Source organism: Numenius arquata, chromosome 14 (assembly GCF_964106895.1).
Source record: "Numenius arquata chromosome 14, bNumArq3.hap1.1, whole genome shotgun sequence".
In the NCBI taxonomy this organism is placed as follows: Eukaryota; Metazoa; Chordata; class Aves; order Charadriiformes; family Scolopacidae; genus Numenius; species Numenius arquata.
This window is the reverse complement of record NC_133589.1, coordinates 11751751-11770543: the sequence shown is the minus strand read 5'-3', so window position 1 is coordinate 11770543 and position 18793 is coordinate 11751751. Positions and strand designations below refer to the sequence as shown.

Below are 18793 nucleotides of genomic sequence, written 5' to 3'. Positions count from 1 at the left end.
ATATAACAAAACCCAAACAGGTACAAGAGTACAGCGGCACTTGCCAGGCTAATTATTACTCCATCCTGGCTCATGAGGCTGCAATCCGTCATGCCACCCTTCCCCACAAAATCAACAGCCAGCAGCATGACTGAAAACATACAGCATGACTAGAACACAGAGAACAGATGGATTCCCAGACAGGAGGCAGTCTTTGCTCTGTTCCTGTACTCAGACAGTTCTCCAGGATTTCTAATGTTTGGCACTCAGACTGTAAGAGATTTTCTCTCTCTTAGGTTGATTATTTTACACTTCCACAGTATTTTACAGCAAGTTCCTCAGAATGGAAAAGTGGCTATGACAGTAGCCAAAGTTTGCATATATAAAACATTCGTAAATTTTTTTGGTGTTCAATTACTATTGCTGTGAACTACTGTACAACTGTTTTCCAAGCCAGAATCATATTTTAATGGCAAAAGCGCAATTTTTTAAAAATAGAAGCTTCTACTGTAAAAATTAAGATCAACGTTAAGACTTCAAGACGTTAACATTTGAACTGATGTGAAAGAAAACATGAAAAACACTTACAAACAATGGGGAATTATTGCTGCTAAGTGTTGGTGTTCCATCCCTAGAAGCTGAACTTGAGAGGTCTAAAGGAATAAAAAGAAGTTTTAATTATTTAAGTTCCCCAAAACACCCTATGCAAAAAATTATTTACTGTTCCTGAGAAGTAGAAGTATCAAAGGTTTGGTTTTCTGACAAACACTAAAGGTTTTTTTTGTTTGCTATAGTAATTTTTTTCAATTACGTAAAAGCCCCCTGTAAGCATCTGGGATGAAAAATTCCCAGGTAATCCTCTTCAATATAACCACCTGATTAACAGCAGCAGCAGCTTCACAGGCATATGCTGAAGCAACATGAAGATACTTGTGCAGTACAAAAAGGGTAGTCTGATAAGCAATACCTGACTATCAAAAATGAGGATATGAAAGAGGGTTAAGGGGATTTTTCTATTTTTAATTTTATTTTGTAAATCTGGCTTCATTCAAAACAGAGCATGCTCCTGTAACAGTGGTAATTAGAGACAAAACTTTAATTTATCTCCTCTAGTTCACTGGCTATTTATATCTTATTACTTCACATACATGATTTCACTACATAATTATAGTCCCTAGAGTTTGAATCTGAATATGTAATACACAGTTATATTAGCCTTTTAGAATTCTTGCTTATTGCCAAATCATCAGAAATGGTTTAAGCTGTAAGAACGCATTTGTTTTTACAAAAAAAAAAAAAAAAAAAAAAAGAAAGAAAGAAAGAAAGAAAGAAAGAAAGAAAGAAAGAATATGGTTCCTTCTTTATACTTATTAACCTGAAAGAAATAATGCAATAAATGCAGAAAAACTGCACAAAGGGAGTCTGGAGCATGCTTATGCAGATCCTAAGTAAACAAAAGCTTTTTTAATCTAAATTCCTGTGTAAAACCAACACTGATTATCAATACTCTCAAAAATTGTGAGCATAGATCAAACGTTATTTAAGTGCTAAATATTACTGAATAGTTGTGAAAACTCATTTGTTAGAAAGAGAAGCCAGTTGCCTCATGCACAACTCTCATCATAAAAGGTTAAATATTAAGACTCATTTCTTACCTCTTTTGGGGTCACTGATTGAAAAGGTGCTTAAGGGTGAACAAAAATTTTCCAGTGAAGAAGCCAAAGGCTGTGAAAAGATTTCTGAAAGAGAAGGTGAAGGAACAAATCCTGCGCTAACTGGCAGTGTCCCCAGCAAAGAGGCAGAGAAAGGTACACTAGGAGCTACACTTCCTGCAGGAATAGGTCCTCTGGCTCCCGTGGTTTGCTGGAAAAAAAGAAATTTAAAAAGAAGGTTCACACAAAGCAAAGAAACCTCTCAAGAACACAATGTGCAATAGTATTTCTTTTACTAAAGTTTTTGCAAAGTTTTTATATACCTACTGAAAAGCAACAATAAAGGTACACTACAGTTGGACAGTACTGTACAGAGCTAAGTACATTTAGAGAACTACAGTCATCAAACCCTAAACAACACCCTAATGCAAGTAATTATCCATGAATCCACCACTTTAATGGTTCAGTTAGCTGAAGTTCATTAACTTACTAACACAGGTGGATTTTTTTATGAATCAGATCAGAGCTGAATTTCCAATTATGTTAAAAACATAAGACAACAGGGAAGAGTCAGAAATCTACATGATTCTTTCTAAATAAAGAGAACATAATTCAAATTGCAGTACAGTAAAGAGTTAAGAGTTAGCTTTGAAATAAATCCTCAGATGTAATCAAATGATACCATGCTCTGCAAAGGCCATATCACCTTTTTTTTCCCCCCCCTTGGAAAATAGCATATCCTTCTGCATACCTTTGTTAAGGACATTACCAACGGGGAAGTTTCCCTCCCTCCTCCCTGTTTCCCCAAGAAGCTCCCCCCTTGTCTGGAGGCTGACCAAATTGGTCTGCACGGAGCTTGGCCAACACGAAACTCCCTCTGTTGCCCAAGTTGTTAGCCTACAACCCACTCAAGATTTCTACCACACGAGACTCCAGTCTATCTTGGAAGATTGTATTTCCTCCTGGCTTACACTATGGCAATGAATAGAATACAGAATAGAATATAGAATAGAATATTTCAGTTGGACAGGACCTACAGTTGGACCTTTAGTCCAACTCCCTGACCAGTTCACAGAACATCCTAGGATCTCTTAAAAATAATTACTTTCTGCATTTCCAAAAGACATTCTACAAAACAAAGTGTATACAAAAGAAACTTTGAAGCCCAAGCATTTTTTGATTTAAAGATATACAACCACATCCACAGCTGAATGAGGAATTAAAATCACAACTAACTGAAGAATTACATATGCCACCATCTCATTTAACATTGCGATACTAAGGGCTCCAAATGACTGGCAGGGCCACAGCAGAGAGTCAGTAACTTGCTAATAAGTTCAGACATCTCTGTTCATCAATCAGAGCCCTCATTTTTGTCTAACAGTTGAGTGACTGTATGCTTCACAGTCTGTTCGACCTCTAGAATGATGGTGTAATTAAGAACAGCTCTTCATGTGCCTAAATTTCTCTAATAATCTCTTCTAAAAAAATACAAAAAAGTTAAGACTCATGATAGTCTAACTATTTCTGGTTATCCAGGAGGTGGATCTGGACAAAGCTCTGAGTGCAGAGACACCAGAATGCACCAGAAGACCACAGTGCAAATTTTACTGTCCTGCAAAGCTACTAGTGTAACTTCACCTGTAGTTTCTACGGCTACAGGGTGGGTACTCCAACACACTCTCAGGTTCTGAGAGGGTTAATTTACACCAAAAAAAAAACCCCAACAAACCCCACCCAAACAAAACCCACACCAGCCCAGACTTCAATCGTCTGCTTCACTATTCATAGTACTTCCTGGAAGCTGTATCCCTCCCACCGTGGCAGCACTGTAGTACTTCAGTAGTATTTCTGGGGTAGTATCTCTCCCCCAGCAACCTCACTCAGGATTTCCAACATACAAAACCAATATCATTGTCCTTGGAGCTCTGCTGGGTCCTGACATTTTTATAGCCACATTTGCAAGAATCTGCACCAGAGAAAAATCATAGAATCAACCGAATCACGCACAAATACAGCTCAATGTAACTAGGAAATTTAACTTGCATTTCACTACTAGCCCACTTGATAAAAATGCAAGATCCACTCAGAAGGGCAGTCTTTTGAGAAAGAAAACAAACAAACAAGTCTTACCATTACACTTTCCTCTGGATCAGGCACAGAATCAAGTAATTCATCGAGTTCTTCACCAATAATTATGTCTCCATCTCCACAATCTAAACATGCTTCTGGCATAGAGAAAGAAACATTCCCTCCATTTGCCAACACTGCAGAGGGCAAAGAAACCTTTTCCACTTGAAGAGGCATAACAGAAGGTAAAGATGGTACAGGTACTGATGACACTTTAGACACTTCAGAAACAAAGTTTGATGAAGAAGCAGCAGAAACCATCTCTTGCTTCTGGTCAGACAAATCTGAAACAGGTAAGATGAGAATTACTGGAAATTTTGTTCAAAGATGTAAAAAAAAATCTTGCATAACTTTTACCCTGACAATGTGAGGGGCGAGGGAGTGGAGAAACATGAAGAACATTTAAGCAAAACCACATTAAATCTCTTCAGCTTCCACTAACTCCCAATTCATGTGTACTTGTATCTCAGTGTCTATGTATTACTCAAACTAAAAAACACAGGAAAAGTTACAGACCTGACACTTTACTAAATCTTTGGTGTATCTTCCCGTCTCTATTTTCCCAAGTGAAAGAGAACAGTATGAGACAATCACTATGGGAGCAGTTACAATCATATCAAGTCGAGGAGACTGAAAGGAAATTGGCTCAGCCACTTAAATACGTAGCTTTAGAGATAAACAGATCAGACTTTTTACCACAGATCTTTCAAATGACAAGATGAATTTTCTTAAGAAATTTCATAACATGAAATAGCATGGCACATCTAGCTTCCTACCAGTAATACTGTCCTCAGTATTAATAACCAAGACCAATAACCAAGACTCACCTAACTCAATATCTTCTACAGAAGAAGAAGAATTCTGTAAGCGAGACAAAAAATACCTCTCAGCACTTTGCACAAGAACCATTAAAATTTTCAAATACATATTTACACACTAAGAATGTAAGTTCTCAAATTCAGGTTTTATAAAATTTGAAAATTATGAAGTCTAATGGAATTTAAAGGTCAAATACTTTTTTAGGTAACACATCCATTTGCAGACTGAAATCCACTCACAGTATCACTAAAAACCTGCAACCAACCAACAAAAATGAGAGTGCTACTTCATGGAATAAAAGAGTCCAAACAGCATCTTAAATGAGCTGTTCCTACATTTCCCCATTCAGTTACAGCTAAATTGACTATGTTCCTGTGAAAAAAGCCTGTAAGATTAAGATGAGCTCCTCTTCATTACTGCTACTCAGGCACATTAAAATAGCAAAATAAATGCAAGTTCAGCTGCTAGTGAAGGTCAAAATTGGAAAAATGCATAAATTAAAAGGGATTTTATCCCAGCACCCTTCACTTCGATAACTGCCAACAAAATACATACATACATAAATGAATAAATAAGTAAGCAAGCACATTAACTATGGCCTTGTCTCTAGACATTAAAAGTAAATATATTCATTGCACTGGATTTAATGTTCTAGCTAACATTTATTCTACAAAGATAACTTGAATGATAATCTTATGTGCTAGTCTGCCATAAATATACAGCAAAACTGAAAAGCCCTGAAGTCCAAAATAACAGCATCTTATATAAAATGTTAATTGCACAATTTTCACTTAATCATCATGAAATCATGAAGCAATGATTCCCTGTAATTTAAAGTCAGCTTGCACTTGGAACATGCAAAATCTTACCTGAGTTGATACATCACTAGAAACTGAGTTTGAGGAGGGTGGCTGCAATGAAAAGATACCTTCATTAAATACAAAACTGATAGCAAGAGAGGGAAACCTCAATGTAAAATGTTAAAATAAAATCTTACCTTTGCTCTTACATATGCTTTTCTTATTTTTAACCCTAGTTTCTGAGCTAGTTCTTGGGTAAGCTTAATCACACTTTCATCCTAAAAGACATAAATAAAATTTTATAATTTACATGTATTGTCATCTAGTCAAGATGTGTTTACATCTCAGTCTATGTTCTGCAAGATCCCTATAGGCAGAATGTCTCATAATGCACCTTTACTTTTCCACAAACATAAAGAACTGCAAGCTGACACTGAAAAATACAGCTACCTTCACGCAAAATTACTCCAACATCTAGAATTTTTAAAAAAGCCAGAAAATAGAGAGTATCCTTCTCTTCCACTTACTTGAATTTAAAATAATGTAAGATTTTTCTAAAACCAGAGAAGTTCAGAGAAGGGGGCTTTTTTGTGGGTGTGTATTTTTTGTTTGTTTATTTGGGGAGGTGGTTTGTTTTTTGAGGGGATGGGGTTTTTTTCGTTGTTTTGTTTTTACACAAATTGAGGGCCACATTTCCGATTACCATGTCAGCTACTACATAACACTGCTGAATATTTAATGAGAACGCTGTATTTTGGCAGTAATTGCATCATACAACTAGAAAATTGAGTTAAAATCCTGATCATATTTCACTCTGTCCTATAGTTATAACTATCCGTTTAAATTATTTTAAGATTTAGTTTCAGAACGTGTCCTATGGCTAGAAAAAGCTATTTATAAAACTTATATAAAGGCATATAAACCCTAGGCAAAAACATTCAGATCTGGGGGTGAAAAGTGAGGATCCAAAGTCTAAAGTTACACATTCAGATAAACTGCTGTGTATTTGGAAACGCAACTGAAACCTTCACTATACCCAGGGGTAAACCTACGCTCAACAGTTTGTCTAGCAATTTCACTGTAATTTTGACCTAGAAAAGCGAAAAAAAAACGCATCTCAGTGTTCTGTCCTGTGATCAGTCTATTTTGAGCAAAGCATATAGTTTCCATCAGTATTTTAGTTCAAAACAGGAATGCATTTCTGAAGTGAAGCTCTTAATCATCCTTTTACTGCATTTTAGTGTGTTATGAAGTGTCTCAGAGAACCAAATTAAATTAATTTTGAACGAAACTAAACCGAAAGTGCCGCAGGAGTGCACTTGATGCACCTCAGCTCTTTAAAAAAAACAAAACAAAAAAAAAAAAAAAAAAAAAAAAACAAACCCCAAACCCAAAACAACGCAGCAAAAACCCAAAAAACCACAACCAACCATGGAAATCGGATCCTGGGGACCAGCATTTCAGTTTACAGCTCCTCTCCTATTACATCCCTTGCTGCTTGCTAATACACGTCCCGCCTAACATTAGAGGTACCGAGTAAGTGATTCAGATGGAGGACAATGCACAGATAAGAATGTTACTAAATGCTTGGAAAGTTAAAATACACTTATCAAAAGAATCAGTATTGTACGTTATAATTATGGATGCTTTTTCTTATTATGTCATGAGTATACTTCTCACTGTAGAGAATTGTAAACAATTAATTCAGTGGTTCTAGTATTTATTGCAAACATTTGTGGCACTTGACCCTCACTGCAAACTGACTATTTCTTGTGCTGAAAGTTAACGGAACAAACTGGGCTTGGGGACTGCAATCTTTGCTGTCAGTCTTCACTTCCACAACAACAACAAAAAATTCTTAGAGGAATAAAAAAGAATTTTACTGCTTTAAAAAAAAACAAACAACAAAACAACCAAAAAAACCTTCAATGGTCTTGATGTAAATAAATGTTTTCTGTATTAAATATTTAAGAATAATCATCATTATATAATTTACCTACCTGTGGCACAGCAAGAGAACATTTTGCTACAGCATCATAAGCCGTCTTATACCTTCCCAGTTCGTTCAAAGCTTTTGCTTTCCGATAGAGAGCTCTGAAATTGTTTTCGTTTAATCTTAATGCTATTTCACAGTCTTCTAAAACTTTTTCATGCAATCCCTACAAGGAGAAAAAAGAAAAAAAGGCACGAATCAGAACTATTATCATTGTAATACTGAATTTAAACTGTATTAGATGAAGGTATTGAAACACTATAAAACATTCACCAAGGCCACTGCACACTGCATGTATGAGTTTTGCTAAGTCACCAACGCATGCAACTAGAAAGAAGCAGGGCCATCATTCATGTAAAATCCAGTAATAGTTATGAAGACAATTTAGCTCTTTCACAAAAGCCATCTTATTCCACAGAGAAAGCAGCAGACTCGGGTGCAATCAGCAGTATAAATGGATAAAAATACTTTTCCATCAACTTCCAAATCTAGTATGACTCTTCAATGTTAATATTCTAGTAACTAAAAATATCTAGAAGATTATACTTGTAAAAATAAGAGATTAAAGAATATGCCAAAATGATGATTTGAAACATGCCAATTCTCAAACCAACACCACGAGTTTTCCACTCACTAGGAAATGTGCCATGTCTTTGTACTCTTAGCACATTGTTCTTGAGAAATTATACAGTTTAAGCAGAAGCTTACCATATTTGAAAAACATGCTATCCTGTTCACATGCAGCTTCTCTAAAATATCATCGGAAACATGGATTTCTTCAGAATTAGCATAATCAGCTATATTTATAGCTTCTGTATAGTGACTCAGTGATCCTCTCCAATCACCTTCTCGATATACATCATTCCCTTCATTAAAAAGATTTCTAACAAGCTCTCGTATAAATAACTGGAATAAAGAAAAGAAACACTCATCAATAGCAGTATTTGTTGTTTACCTTCCCTGTTTCCAAACACATTTTTAAATAGAAAATTTATACTTGTAACTTCACAGAATCAAAATCAAATGCAAAACTTTTGCCTATATGAGTATTTTTCTTCTGACATTTTTCCAAGACAACCTCTAACATTCAACACCACAATACATGTAAATAAAAGGGAGGCTGAACTACTCATAACAGAATTACTTTGTATAAATAAGTTTAAGAAGACATATACATAATATATATAATATGCAAACCAGTAATGCATAAAGGCTGCTTTTGCAGAGCAAAAGATTTTTTTTTTAATCTAAAATGTGAATGACTACGTCTTTATCTAATATGTTCTCAAATACAATGAAACCACCTACTACTGGATAAAAATGCTAAAAAGATGAGTCTGGAAATATAAGTAAAACATTATGCAAAGTAATAACATGTACAGAAAGAAAATACATTATGAAGGTTTATGTGACTGAGGTCCTTTTATCTCACTTTTGCTGTACAACTATAAACTTGACCCAGAATAGCACATTGTTTTATCCATTGAATGCCCTGAATTTATCCCTAACACCAGTAGAGAAAGAGTTAATCTGAACTCCTATATGAGTACATATAGATGTACCACATTTATATGTTCCCAAGCATCAAAATATCTGAATACCTGTTTCACAATGCAAGTAGTCCAATATTGAGACATTGTAAATTACCATTCATACTATACCATTACTTAAATGATGATTACAAACAAGAATAAATATAATAAGATAGGCCCATATTAAAAGCCCTTCTGAAAATGCAAAAGTAATTTCATTACCTCATACTGTTCTTGCGTCCCTGGATAGGGCAAAGTAGATCTAGAAAAACAAATTACAAAATTCACTCACTAGACATATTGCTTAGAAGAGGATCACATGGGAGAGCACTGGTTATCACTAAAAGCAGTCTCACTTGCTGCAACTGGGGAATTGCTAAATATTGTCTATTGCCTGCACTGAACAAGGCAGGACTGCTGTAGATTAGTTTTGATTAAACAACTGTGTTTTCTTATTACTAATGACTCATTTTCATTTAAAGTTACAGTCTTAACTCTGTTGTTCAAAACATATTAAGGTTTTGCATGCTTTGAGTTGAAAACCTCAATGTTGTTTGTTTAAAAACAATTTCCTTCCTCTCCTCCGCTGTGCATAAACAGACTATACATGAGGAGAACTGCAATCTTCTTGTAAGTATTACAAAATGAGAAATTATCTGTCAAAAGAAAACATCAATTTTAATTAACTCATACCAATGACACTACAGGAATTTTAAGAGTTCTTTTGTACGACACACAGCAGAGACTTTCTCTAGCACAGAACAGAGGTATTTACTTCTAACTTTGCAGGAAGAAAAATAGGAACCCTTCCCCTTCCCATATAGATTATCTGAGAATCTGTTTCTAAACAATTTTTTTAAGGGCAGCTTTCTTTTTCTTTTTTCTTTCTTTTAAAGAATGCCTTATGTGGGCAGTGAACTAGAGTGAGATTTCACAATGATTTTAAGTTAACCAGGATCTTCTAGAGGAGAATTTGGCATCGATCCAAATGAAAATTAACTACTGAGGTGCTTTTTCATTAGGTTAAATTTCAGCTCCAGAGAGTTGAAACACTTCAGCAGCCGTGAGTACTTTCAGTAGCAACCTAGTTTTAGGTGTAGCTGTCCGTAAGGACAAGCTGGATTTTCAGGCTATCAACATTTTCCACCCACCAAAAAAATTCAGTGCTGATTTTTCTCAAAGGCAGAAAAGGAATACCCTCCCACCTTCAAGCTGCTCTGTCGGGGAACAAAGAGGGGTTCAGTTTTTTCTTTAAGACTGCTCTCCATTTCTATGCTCACGGTAGCAAATATTCTGAGGACAAAGACAGGTCCTCCTCCTTCCTCCACTCGTGCTTTATTAGAAGGGCTTTCCCAGATCTACCCATCTCATATATACATGTGTATAAGCATACAAGAATAAAACCACAAAATCATACTCTATAAACTGGAGTCCTTTCTTAATGTCCTGTTGTCTAGTGCTCCTCTCTTCCGACACATTGGACATGTTATCCTGAACATCCACTTTTCGGATATGCCACTCCTCAAAAAGGAAGAAAGATAAATGGCTGTTAATATAAAGCAGTTTGCATTTGGACCAGAAGGATCCCATCTCACATCAACACTAAGTCCATCATAGGAAGACGATCCCGCACCACAGCTTCAGAGAGCACGCTCTGGAGAAACCTCAGCCAAACACCGCAGCGCTCACAGCCACACAGGTAGAAGCCCCAGGTCAGAACCAACAGCCCCTCTGTCAGTGCCCAGTTGCTCAACACTTCGACAGAAAACCTCTTCTTCCAACTTCTACTTCATTTTTGGTTTTCCACTTAGTTACTCCAGATCACGCAGTCACGTTAGTGAAACTCCACCAGCAGCTTGCAGGCACCACTGCTAGACCAAGCTCAGGCTCCAGTGACCTCCTTTAACAGCTTTGTACTTCTATTTGTTTGTTGAAGTAGAAATAAACTCAAGACCCTGATATAGTTATTAATAAAGCCCAAACTGATTACAAAACTACCATTAAGTCTAATTCTAGAGTCTCTCATCATCAGCCAATCCCTAAGGTGTAATTAGAAGCAAACTACCACTGTTTTAATAATACCTACCAGCTGACCAAGGTGAAAATCTTGAAAACTTCACCAGTAGCAAAGACTATCTACTTCATCTGAAAAACTGAATCACTTTAATGTAATTCCACATCATCAACTTGACATTTAAACCCAATTACTTAATCAGTGATGTATTTTTTTTCTTCATGTCTTTCATTTACTGGATTTACACATATTCAGTAGACTAAAACAATTAAATAGGCTAAAACAATTAAAAAGGCTAAACCGATCTGTATAACCTTCAAGATAAGGCTAATTAAAGTATAGTTTCATTGCTGCGTACAGTTGTGACTAACTGGAATATAAGAACACAACTTATTTTTACAAAACAGATCAGTAAGACAAAATTTTATTTTGAAAACACTGAAACTCAGGAAAAGGCTTTTAGCTTGAGGATTTTTTTTTTGTGAAGAAAATTACTTTTTGGAGGAATTTATAGTTAAAAACAAAAAGAGGATTTGCATGCAGTACATTTCTGTTAGTCTTGAAACTAGACTATAAAAAGCCAGTGTTTTGTGCCAGGTTACCATTTCATATCAATGACAGAATAATGAAAACAAAGTAAAATAAAAACCAAAATAACTCCCAACAAACTCCACAAAACCTCAAGTGAGAATAGAAACCGGCTGGAGAAGATAGCCTACTTTCTCCAAATAATTTGGAATACTGAAACAATCCAAAGAGCATTCAGCTCTAATAATGTTTACAAACCTTTCCAAAGCATCTTCAATGAACACATGAAGTCTACACCATTTCAAGTCTTTAAGAGTTAGCCCTATTGTAACACATTCCTAAAACGAGCAAAAGAAAGTGAGTAATTTTCTTAAGGTCACTAAGCAACTTAATGGAAGCACTTCAAGGTCCCCATTTCACCTCACTTTCTAACTTCAAAAAAAAAAAAAAAAAAAAAAAAAAGAATCAGTCTGCAGATACATATCATGGACAGCTACAATAGTTCACTGGCATGAATTGTTAAGATTATTGCCTGTTTAGGTATATAAATAGCACTCAGCAATCTACTCTCCAGAGAGGAAATAACCATGAACGCCTCTTGTAACTGTTTTTCATGTTACTTTATGCATCATTTTTTCTTCCACGAGTTAGTAATATATAGAGTGCTTCTGGCATATATATTTCACTGAATTTCACTGAATTTTTTTAGAGTTGGAAGGGACCATATAGATCATCTAGTCCAACTCCCCTGCTGAAGCAGGATTGCTTAGAGAATGAAAGACTTTTATTATAAGATAATGTTTTAATGGCTGAAAATAGTTTATCTATAAACAAAGATAAATATAAATGCCAAAAGGAATTTTTGGGGGGAATCTGAATATATTTTTATTAACTCATTCATGGTTTAGATTTTAAAATTCAAACAAGGGTTAGCAAGAGTAAGAAATTCTCACAGTAACCAAAGATAGCAGCAATATCAGCATACGCTTTCCCACAAAAATAAGCAAGCTACATAATACATGTTTTAGTCCCCTGAATTAACAACTGACAAAGTAATATCCTGCCAACACAAGAGTCTTGCACATGTCAAGATCTGGGCAAGTATTAAGATCGGCTTTACTCTACTAATTTTAATCAGCCCCAATACTCCACACCAACACCTCGCAAAGAGATGAAAAAAGTCCAACACAGTAACAATTACATTTATTTACCAACTCTAGGATAAATATTAAAGAATAAATGATATATTGAAACTTGAGGATGTGGAGATCCAATTTCTCCATAACAATAAAGTTAATGGAAATGTTACAAACTGGCATCACAGAAAAAAAATAGCTAGCAAGGGAGGAACATATGTGAGTGGTGTAATTTATTATTCAAAGCAGTTTTCTATTTTTTTCCTACTTACTCATCTGCATCCATAAGATGCTCAGGCAAAAATTATCTTTCCTTAACAAACTTTGACAGTCACATTGCCCCAATATTTGACGATTTTGCAGAGGCTTTAAAATTGCTTCAGACAGCACCTCTAACAGCATCTCTCCCGTTCAAATCATTCTTTGATCCCCTTAAGCAACCAGAAACATGTTAGACTCGTACAAGGCAAATAACAATCATGTCCTGACTTTTAATGTCATCCATCCACTTTCAAAGTTTAAAAACCCCACCTATTTTGCAACAGCTTTTTTCCTCCATTTGCAGGGACAGAAATTAAAACAAATATAAATACATAGATATATTTAAAAGGTTAAAACATTGCTTTGTTGCTTTTATTACTAGAAAAGCTTTACTCTTCGTACAAATGACTGAATGAGGCAAGCTTAAGGAAAAGAGAGAAAAAAATATAGTATGGGGTTGGAAAAAAAAAAAAAAGGCAGACTAATATATCCGTAATTAAGGTCATAGGCAGAACTGATCCTTGCATTAAATATTATATTTGTACAGCTGCTGTTACATGACCAATACAAGCTCAATTTCCTAAATCTAGTAAAGCAAAAAAAAAAACCTGCCTAAGCCCAAACAAGTTAAAGAACAGTTTATACCGTTTTATCTTTATCACAGGCTTCAACAAAAGCCGAAGCCAAGTGACAGAAAGTACACTGCCAGTAGCCAATGTCACCTTTTCAGATAGATGCTGGTGCAGTTGTACAAACAGGAGATAGGGAGCAAAATACATTTGTGGCAGCTCTGGCAGCCAGGAATACCTACACTCTTCTCTTACACAAAGGCACTTATGCCTCGTACTGGCTATTTGCTTTCCTTCCAGCACAGGGCAAGACAAATTTCTTGTTTTCTGTATTTTGGCACTTCCGAGGCATTCAAGATAAGCTTTAAAGGGCATTCATAATATTTAGGGATAATTCTTCAGGCACAAGAGCTTTGAACACAACAACCGCCAGACTATCTTGCAAAACTGATCTTTGGAATGCAAGTCAATAAAATCATACAGAATGCAGAGAACTGAGATGTTCTGTAGAAGGAACACAGACCTTGGTTATTCTGTAAAGGAAGGTCACGCCGCTTAAAGCCTTCCATTTCTAAATTGCAAATCCAGGGAGTAAGTACCTACAGTTCGTCATTCACGCAAGCTCCCCCAGTTGAAAATTCAGTCCCGAAGGGCAGGGAACTGGGCAGAACTAATCCTTTCTCCTGCTGCCTACAGTTGTGCAGACAGCTTGTTTAGAGACAGAGGAGAGAGGAAATATGCATAACATTATTTAGGGACTGGAACTACTACCACTGGGAATTAATGACCTTCAGCTGACCAAATAATTCTGGTTTTGTTCCTTATTGACATTAATGGTTCCTCTTATCATAAATACTTTAAATAAGCATTCTCTGCACCTTCAGACCTAAATGCTGAAAACAACTGGAAGTCAGTGGTCCTCTGTGCACTTCCTTCTCCACAGCGATAAAACTTAAAAACTAGTACAGTGTATAGATGTGTTCTTTTAAGATATAGAAGCATATCCTCTTGTCATGCATCACTGAGTTCAATATTAGTGCAATTACTGGGTTACAGGAATCTCAAATTAGATCTCTGTACAGTACAAAGCACATTGAAAATTTTATCATGATTGCTGCTGATAGATCTGGATCTCTACCAGCCTCAGTGGTTCAGCTGAATTATGAACCTTGACTGGGGTGCAAGTCTAGTGAAAAATCACACTGAGAGAAGAGATCTCCTTTTGCATTCTAGCATCAGCCTTCTCCCTCTCTTTACGACGCAGGCAGGAGAGAAGGCAACAAATTCAAAATATTAAATCAACTCAGTCACAAAATAACCCATCATTTACACCATTGTATGTCAAAACTTTGATCAGCAATCAGAAGTTATGAAATTAGAATTCTTTGTATAAAATCAAAACATCAACAGTTCACCAATGTCTCCATATAGGAAAATTGTACCCCAGAGGAGAGCAGTTACACCCTGGTTCCTGGAATAAAGCGAATACTGCAAAGAGAACAAGGAAGACTGAAACAGAACAGTTTAAGTGAATACACAACTAAAAGGTAGGCACAGTACAAACCACTTTCTCCCAGAAGCAGCAAAAGCCCATCTCTGCTGCTACCTCCTGCACCATTGACAGCGGCAGCAACCATCATATGTTCAGGCATCTGGAGCCAAAAAACTATATAATTCCCATGCCAGGGGCATGAGAAAGCAGACCCCTACCTTAACAGAGACAAGTGAGAAAAGGAGGTGCACACGTGCAGCTGTACCCTAAAACTGCTTCCTAGAGAGAGCTCTGTTACCCCCAGCTCCAACCCAGCCAGGAATCAAACTGGACACCGAGCACCTGCCCAACACAGAATAAGCCTGACCCAAAGCAGACTTCTCAAAGCAACTTTATGGCTCCTCCTAACTACCCAACAGTTTAAAAGAATAATTACAGATAATACACTACAGTACAAATTAAAGCGTGTCTCCCAGAGACTGTACGCTGCTCAACAGACTTGGACTGGCATCAAGATGAGGAAGGGAAAACAGAAATCTTAATAGGAAACCTTTTTAGAAATATCTTCCTCAGATAGCAAAGGCACCAAAGATTTAATATTGGTGCTCACGCATCACTGGGCCGTTACACAGGACATTTCAAACATGTAACGTGCTGGGGGGGAAACAACAGTACACTGCACACGTTTCAATAGTTTTGAGTTAATTCCTCTGCTTAATCTAATACTTTTGGTTACAATCACACAATTCTGCTATGTCAGCTGAAAACGCCAGTTAATAACACAGACACTACTCAGTTTTGGGTTGTTGGGTGTTTTGGTTTTTTTTAACAAAAAGAAACAAACTTAGCTGTTGTCAAAATGAAACCTCTAAATGAAGTGGAATATACAGCAACAGTTTAACATCTACTCATTCCATAGTCTCTATTTACCTGAAGTATTTAGTTGCATCTCCTCCCACTCGTTCCCTACCCACAAAATAATGTGATACCGTTCAAGGTTTGTTTTCTATTTTCCTAGCCTTCCTACATACTTTTTTTTTAAATCCATGAAAGAAACAGGAGAGAACAAAGACACTTTGTAGAGACGCTTCATTAACCCTAGGAAATTAAGGAGTGGGGCTGGAAGGCTTCGCTTTACGCTTCCCTTGGACATTTTAGTAAAGAACAGATCCAAAATTCAAGCTGGGGAAGGACATCTTAGCAATAAATCCAGGTTTATGAACAGAATTTGAGTTGATTACCAAGATAAGCTTTGGTAATCGATTTGGATGACTGTAATTGACCGTGTTTGGAGCTTTTTTTAGCTTTTACTTCCTGTAATACATTATGACTTTCTGTAACCACACAGTGACAGCGCTGCCTAACCGGGAACGCTGCCTCAAGGCAGCAGAGGAACGGAAAACGGGCACTGTTTTCCTCCTTCAGCTGGATCAACGCGGGCACAAGTTGAAGCACCCCCTATTTCGCGCAGAAAGCCCGAAAAACTCCTCACACGCGACGCGGGCGGGAGGGGACACCGGCGGGACACGGTCCCGCTCCCGGCCGCTGTCAGCGCTCCGCTCTCCGCGCCTCCCGTCAAACGGGGGGGGCCTGTTCCGTTCACGAAGCCCCAGAGCTCTCAAACCCCGCTTTTCCCGGGGAGCGGCGGCGGGAAACCCGCCGGGTCCGCCTCAGGCGCGGCCGAGCGGGCCCTGTGCCCGCCGGCGCCACCCGCCGCCCCCCGGCGCCGCCGCCCGCCCCGCGCGCAGCGGGGCCCGCCCGCCGCCGCCTTTGTTCGCGCCAACCGGCTCGCGATCACCGACGGACAGCCCTCTGCAGCGGCGCCCGCCGCCCGGCCCGGCCAACTTCTACAGCGGCCGCGACCGACCGCGCCCGCCGCCCCGCGGCGGCGGGGCGACCCCACCCTCGGCCGGGGAGCGGCTGGCCCCCACGGCGCGGCGCAGGGAGGGGCGGGAGCGGCTAGTGCCGCCGCACGGGAAGCGGGCCGGCCAGGCGGCGCCACCCGCGCCTGGGCACCCCTTCCTCAGGCAGAGGGGCCCGGCCGTGCCGGGGGCAGCGGAACGCGGTTCTCCCCGCCACCCCCCGCCCCGCACAGCCCCTACCTGCTCCTGGGGCCCGCGGGAGCGCAGCGCCGCGGAAGGCGGAGCCAGCGAGCCGGGCGCGCGACGGCGGCGGCGACAACGGCGGCGACAACGGCGGCACCTCCCACGCCCCGCCCTCGGCCCCACTCCCGAGGGCGCCCCTTGCTGGTGGGAGGCCGCGGGCGCAGGCCCGACTCGATTGGCCCGGGCGCGAGCACTGTGGGCTTTCCCATTGGCTCGCCAAGCTTGTTTTGGAAACCGGCGCTTCTGATTGGTGGCCACTGTGAAATTCATCGCTTCTGATTGGCTATCTGCCTAGGGCCCGCCCCCCGCTCTTCATTTCCCTTTCAGCTGGCCGTAGAGCCCGCCTAGAGGCCCCGCCATCGCTCTCGGTGCGCCGTGGCGTATGACTGGTTGAACAGACAACGTCCGCACCACGCATGCGCCCGTCACCCAGACGCTGCGGACCTTTACACCTCCCATTGGTTCTCCCTGAAGGAGCCGGACGTGGGCTGCCTGCCGGCGGCGCCCTATGAGAGTCCTCGCGCTCATTGACGTCACCCCCCTCCTTCCGCTCCTGTGCGGGGGCTACTGCGCGTGCTCTGGGCTGGGAGGCGGGGGCAGTGCCCCGTCTCCAGTCGCGCGCTTGCTCAGTGGCTGCCGGCGCTGAGGGCGTGTGAGGCGGGGGCAGAGCCGATCCGATCCGATCCCGGCCTTCGTCTGACGGTGGCACCCTGAGGGTCGGTGTTGGGCGCTGCTCCCTCAGCCGCGCCGCAGCGACGGCGGAGCGAACCGGCGGGAGCCTGGGCCCGGGCACGACCCGCCGTTTTCTCCGTCGCTCGCCTGGGATGAATGTCTACGAACCCGGGAACGTTCATAGCTTCAGCGTGTTGTAGCTTCTGACTCGTTATGTCGCAACTCACAAAAAATGTTTGTGAAAACTCTCTGTACCAACCAATAACAGCGGAGGCAGCGGGCGGCGCGAGGAGCGTTGCCGGGCCGTGACGCGAGGAGCGGCGGCGGCTGATGGCGGTGCGGGCCGGAGCCTTCCCCCCCCCGCGCCGGCCGCCACACGGGCCCTGCCGGGGAACCGCCGGGTTACGGGTATCTCGTTCCTGTCCGTGCTTGAGACTTAAGTGTGACAACCTAATGGCAGCAGTCAGATTTCAAGTAGTTGATGCTTCAGTGCGTTGAGAGACATTCAGAAGTCCCATAGGACTCAACGCAAAATTGGGCTTTTGCTTCCGGCAGGAACTGAGGAGAGGGGAGAGAAACAGAGTAAAAAAAAAAAATAAAAATCATGCCTAGAACAAGAACTATAGTTATGGATTATAAACTATGAAGTAGACCAAAAAAAGGGTAAGAAGGCTTATCCAATTCCAAATTACAATTGTTTGAATACTGAGCAGCTTAAGAGAGGAAACAGTACGATCAGTCTCATCCAGAACAACAAACCGCTGCTGAGGTAAAATCTTCTGGCTGGTAGTAGCATGATGAAAATACTAATCCTAGCTCTTAATCCTTTTGATTTACAGGTATTAAACAAATCATGTTGCTGATTTTTCTAAGCCTGCTGTTAGGAGTGGCTATGTACTGTTCACCTTTAGAGAATGGCTTGTTGAGAACTCCACCGGTGGGCTGACTGCTTTGGGAATGTTTCAGATGTAATACTGACTGCAAAAATTGAGCCTGAAAATTGCATCAGGTAAAGCTAGGTTACTAAAAAAGTCTGTTTAAATTACTAAAAATGTCTATAAAATACCTATCAAATACTTAGAAAACAAAGTAAATTTCGTGTTAGAATTAA

At 39.8% G+C, this 18793-nt stretch overlaps 1 protein-coding gene across 1 annotated transcript in view; it reads right to left on the bottom strand.

Annotated features, from left to right (window-relative positions):
• The window catches only part of ZC3H7A (zinc finger CCCH-type containing 7A), a 29642-nt gene extending 12260 nt beyond the window's left edge, over positions 1 to 17382 (bottom strand). The window contains exons 1-11 of the mRNA XM_074158335.1: positions 17008 to 17382; positions 10323 to 10426; positions 9128 to 9167; positions 8082 to 8279; positions 7381 to 7539; positions 5578 to 5658; positions 5450 to 5491; positions 4589 to 4622; positions 3765 to 4045; positions 1635 to 1842; positions 568 to 632 (exon numbers count right to left, since the gene is read on the bottom strand). Coding sequence (XP_074014436.1) covers positions 568 to 632; positions 1635 to 1842; positions 3765 to 4045; positions 4589 to 4622; positions 5450 to 5491; positions 5578 to 5658; positions 7381 to 7539; positions 8082 to 8279; positions 9128 to 9167; positions 10323 to 10426; positions 17008 to 17280 — 1485 coding nt within the window. The 5' untranslated portion in view covers positions 17281 to 17382. The remainder of the gene's footprint in view (positions 1 to 567; positions 633 to 1634; positions 1843 to 3764; positions 4046 to 4588; positions 4623 to 5449; positions 5492 to 5577; positions 5659 to 7380; positions 7540 to 8081; positions 8280 to 9127; positions 9168 to 10322; positions 10427 to 17007) is intronic.
• Positions 17383 to 18793: the final 1411 nt, after the last annotated feature.